Source organism: Nestor notabilis, unplaced genomic scaffold (genome assembly GCF_000696875.1).
Source record: "Nestor notabilis isolate BGI_N333 unplaced genomic scaffold, ASM69687v1 scaffold20023, whole genome shotgun sequence".
Lineage (NCBI taxonomy): Eukaryota > Metazoa > Chordata > Aves > Psittaciformes > Psittacidae > Nestor > Nestor notabilis.
The window spans coordinates 2,120-7,180 of NW_009921801.1; the positions used below are offsets into that span (position 1 = coordinate 2,120).

Sequence of the window (5,061 nt, forward strand, 5' to 3'; positions counted from 1 at the left end):
TGAAGAAACCCTGTTCACCGGTCTTAAATTCTAAATTATTTTGTGTGATGTTTGTGTGGCTTGAAAATAAGTTTCTCCTTCCAGTGTTTGAGTTCAAATGGCACCGACTGGAAACAGCCCCTCTGCAGGAATGGGTGCTGGGTTCAAACCTACCTGGGAGGAAGCTGCTGTGGGTGAAAAGATGTCAACAGGTTGTTAAAGCATGAAGTACTGATTTTAGGGTGGGGGTTTCCTCTGGGTTTACCTTGCAGGGCCCTCCCCAAGCAACCCTGTGTGGAGGGAACAGCCCGGGCTGTGCTGTGAGACACCCCAGAGCTGCCACGCTCAGGATGTGTGTTTCGCCACTCTTTGCATTCATTTCTACCACATTTTGTGCTTCTACGGTTTTCCTCCTCTGCACTGCATTAAGTACAAGCTATGAGGTTGGTTCTTTCTCACTTGTCTCCATGATTTCCCAGCCCACATTACTGAGCTCTGGGCAAAGACAGCAAAATTAGTTGCTGATTTGTTGACATTTTTGCCTGATACCTTAATGCTTTCAGGTGCATGGGCAGAGCTTCCCCTTCACACACAAAATGACTTCAGCCCTCTCTAAGTAACACCACTAACAAGGATCAGGCAGACAGTGTGGGGTAACCACCGCCTGTCTCTATGGCTAATGCCATTTCACTGCTATTTTGTGCGTTCTCACCCCATTTGTATCATCTGCATCTTTTTATCAGACTTTAAGGACATGGGCCTGCATGAGCGAGTCCAGAGGAGGCCCCGGAGCTGCTGCGAGGGCTGGAGCAGCTCTGCTCTGGAGCCAGGCTGAGAGAGCTGGGCTGGGGCAGCTGGAGAAGAGAAGGCTCCTGAAGGGGACACCTTAGAGCAGCTCCAGTGCCTAAAGGGGCTCCAGGAAACCTGGAGAGGGGCTTTGGACAAGGGATGTAGGGACAGGACAAGGGCAATGGTTTTAACCTGCCAGAGGGGAGATTGAGATGAGCTCTGAGGCAGAAGCTCTTCCCTGGGAGGGTGCTGAGGCGCTGGCACAGGGTGCCCAGAGAAGCTGTGGCTGCCCCATCCCTGGCAGTGTTGAACACAGTTGGACACAGGGGCTTGGAGCAACCTGCTCTAGTGGAAGGTGTCCCTGCCCGGGGCAGGGGTTGGAACCGGAGGAGCTTTAAGGTCCCTTCAACACAAACCAAGCTGGGACTCCATGAATCACTTCCCTGTGAAGACGCTTTAACGCACCCCAGTGACGGGCAGGGTGTTACTGAGCCTCTGCTGCTTTAGCTGGCGGTTGGTGGCTGGAAAGCAGAGGAACATTCTGCACAAGCCCAGGCTGGCAGCCAGGCTGACGGGCTCTCCTGCAGGAAGGTGATGGCACCACTCCAGCACCTCGACGCAGACTGGGAAATAACCTACTACCCATGTGGAACAGTCGAGTAATCGTTCACTTCTACAGCACTACAGCTAATAACAGCGCTACTTAATGACAGCAATTAGTATCAGTGACTTTCCTTTCACTCAGCTGATAACCTTACCTGGTACAAAGCCCATGTAGGAAGGTATCAGTCCAGCACTGGTGTAAATTCTATTGGCAGGCCAGTAATTTTGGGGATATCTCTTGCCAAAGCTACAACATGGGTTCCTCAGCATAAACTGGGGGGAAAAAACCAACGCCAGAGTACAGTTAATTTTAAAACACACTGGTTTTACCAAGTCATGTGCTTTGACTCTGCATTAAACGTTTAAGCCATGTAAAGCAATTCTCTCTCCAGTTCAGTTTTCTTCTCATTAAGAGCTACACTGCATTCACCTCATCACCTCTGGGCATCACCCGCAAGTCCCAAATGCCTTGTGCTCCTACATCTGATGTACTGGGAGCCAGCAAGTGTCTGCTGGGATTGGGCACAAGCTTTATCTGCTCCTGTGCTGTGACTCTGCACGTCTAGGGGTTGGTTTGACCCCTTCACCTGGTTTTGTTTCTGCATGAGTCCCGCTGGTGGTGATTAGCCAGTAATTCCCTGGCTAGGAGGAACAGGAAGGCTTAGGGAGCGTTAACTGCAGGGAGAGTGTAAATCATCCCCTGGAAGCGTCTGACCCTCCAAGGTCAGACCCAGACGAGGGGCTGGAGGGTGGTTGTTGCTGCTCTCAGTAGTCAGATGTCACTAAAGCTGTGCTGCCCTCCTGGGTGGAGAGGGGACAGGGCTGATGGACCCACGCAACCTGTGGGGCCACTGACCCATCCTGTGGTGGTGATGGAGCGGCTGCTGCATCCCTCAAGCACCGCACTGAAGCGTGAGGGCTGCACTATTTTGCCTGATGCAGGCAGGAAGCAATGATCCATAGCACATCCCAGTATGTAACCTAGGGCAACAGAGATTTAGGGCAGCAGATTAATGGCATGAAGCCATCTTAGATAGAAATGTGGTGTGATCTGGGGGTTTTTTTAGTGTACTCGTATTATTCCTTCAGTGCTTGATGTGCCGCAGCTCAACTCTGCAAGCCTGGATTCTGCTGAATCCTGCAACAGAAACACCTCCCTTGCTGATTTACTACATGCAAAATGTTACTTAAGGAATCGGGGCAGAAAGGCTTTGCAAACAGCACGTTTAGTTTTGATAATGCCATGGTTTGGGGTTGTTTTTCCTTGCTGCTTCATTTCAGTTCCTATTAATGGCAGAAGCATTAGGAAGCCAGCACAGGAAAATACATTTCAGCCTGAGAAGCAAGAGGCTGCCATGAGCAGCCAGCCCTGCTGCTTTCCCTGCTGAGTCATTTCTTCCCAGCTCAGTTTCTCTGAGCTGGGGATCCTCAGTCTTGGAATTTTTTCCTACATCAGGCCCGTATGCTCTGGGATGAAGGCACTGCAGCGAATCTCAGTGACCAGAAAGGGCTGGGAATGGTGTAACCCATGTCACTGAGCTGATCAGCCCACACTGGTGCTGGACCAGGGATGCTGCTGCATCTCACTGCATCCAGGTAGCAGAAAGAAATGTGTACCTTTGAATGCAAACTGTTAACTGCTGGGGGAGGGATCTCGTTTTCCCATGTAGGAGGCAGATCTGACAGCAAGGGGACAAATAGTTTTTCAGAAGGGATATTTCTGCATCCTTCCCAAAAGGAGAAGATCTAGATCCCTTTAAGACCAATTATGTTAGGAAAGGAAAAACCCTTACAACCAATTAAAAGGGAGGAATATCCACCTGAGCAGCCCAGGAAGCCATCCAGCACTGCCATCCCAATAGAGAAGATGGGTTGCACAAGGGAAGCACAGATAGTTGCATCCTGTGTTTCTGCACTCAGAGCCACATTTTTAATAGCCACCCTTGAACCCAACCCTCACTAGATTTGCTTAATCCTTTTATGAACTCATTTATCCTCCTTTAATGTCCCAAGGAAACAAGTTACAGACTTTAATTGCTGATGAGTTTTTCACCATGTTACCTAATAGTGTTTTATTTTACTTGTAACTTATAACCCCAGTCCTAACCCTACTGCTGTAAGTGAAACCACTTTGGGTGCTGCAGCTGAACCAATTACATGATTGAAATAAGATCTGTGTGCATAATGTACCTGGTGTTGGTCAAATTCCTTCATTGCTTCCTTCACACTCCGGATGTAGTTCACACCATGAAACCAGGTGAGGCGGGGGATGAATCCAGCGTACCCTGTGGATGAAGACAAGAGAGAACATTGTCTGCTTGGGAACATTCATATCCGATAAAGATCAACCAGCCTGGAAGTGGAAGAGGCTGGGAAAAATCTAAAACCTCAGCAGGGTATAGGAAGGAAAAACGCACCCATTTGAAGTGTAACATTAACCTGTGAATGGCATCTGCCTTTTCCAGTTCTTCCCAGCTTTACACTAAGAGCTACCCAAAGATTTCTGGAATGACCAGAAATGTATCTAAGGTTTCCCCATGGGGAAGGCTGGTGAAACAGTTTCTTCCAAGGGGGACTCCTGCTGCATGTCACCTCCCTCCCTTTTACCTGTAATGACTTTCTGCTGGATCACATTTGGTATATCTGTTTTCGGCAACCAAGTGTCTTCCTCCTCGGCCCCTTCCGTTCTCACAGGCTGCTCGGTCAGTGGTGGCAGTATCACCCGTCCACGCTTTACATGTTCAAAACAAAAGCAGAAATAAACCAAACTTCTTCCTGCGGCTCCATTGCTTAAATCACCAACAGAACCTGTGAATGGCAACTGCCATTTCCAGTTCTTCCCAGCTTGACACTGAGAGCTGCCCAAAGAATTTCTGGTGAAGTCACATTACATGTGCTCTCTGTACACAGAGGTTCCGCAGGGAGAACAAGGGGAGCTTTGGACACTGAGTTCCTCTGTATATCTGCTTCTCAGAGCAAGGAGCAGGAAGGCCCCTTCCTGGGATTTGTATCCAAGCCAGCTTTTGATGTGATACAGCAAATCCTTACTTTCTGCCTTTGGGGGCTGGCTGCCTGGAACAGGATGGAAGAAGTGAGGGGCTCAAGCACATTGGTCCCAAGTGATACCCGCTCTGCCATGTGAAACATCACCAGCTCCAGAGGCAAACCCCAGCGCTTGTGTTTAAACAAGGGATAACAGTGCTGGGGAATTCAGGCGGGAGCAGGGAAGGGGTCAGAAACCCAGCACGTAACCAAAGGGGACAGGAGCACTCTCTTTTCAGGACGAGGAGGAAGAAGAGGAGGAGGGTGTCAGGGCTACCAGCTCACCCAAAGGAAACGCAAGCCTGGCACAGTGCAACCTGAGACCTGATGACTGGGACTTGAAGCTAAAACTCCACCAAAGAAGAAGTTAAGGCTTTTTAATTAGGAAGAGTAATTAATGAGTACAGCAATTTCCTGGATATGTAGTGGATTTGCTACTGCTAGAAACATTTCTATATTTGATATTTCTCTACATGTCACTCTAGTCTTCATACCCTTGTCATCCACACCCATATCATAGAATCCCAGCCTGGTTTGGGTTGAAGGGAGCTTGAAGCCTATCCAGCTCCAACGCCCTGCCATGGGCTGGACCTTCCACTAGAGCAGGTCGCTCCAAGCCCCTGGGTCCAACCCGGCCTTGAACACCGC

General features: G+C 49.4%; 1 protein-coding gene across 1 annotated transcript in view; it reads right to left on the minus strand.

The window, feature by feature from the left end:
* Positions 1–5,061, minus strand: part of FAM166A (family with sequence similarity 166, member A) — an 11,928-nt gene that overhangs the window by 695 nt on the left and 6,172 nt on the right. The window contains exons 5-7 of the mRNA XM_010011313.1: positions 3,979–4,102; positions 3,562–3,656; positions 1,527–1,644 (exon numbers count right to left, since the gene is read on the minus strand). Coding sequence (XP_010009615.1) covers positions 1,527–1,644; positions 3,562–3,656; positions 3,979–4,102 — 337 coding nt within the window. The remainder of the gene's footprint in view (positions 1–1,526; positions 1,645–3,561; positions 3,657–3,978; positions 4,103–5,061) is intronic.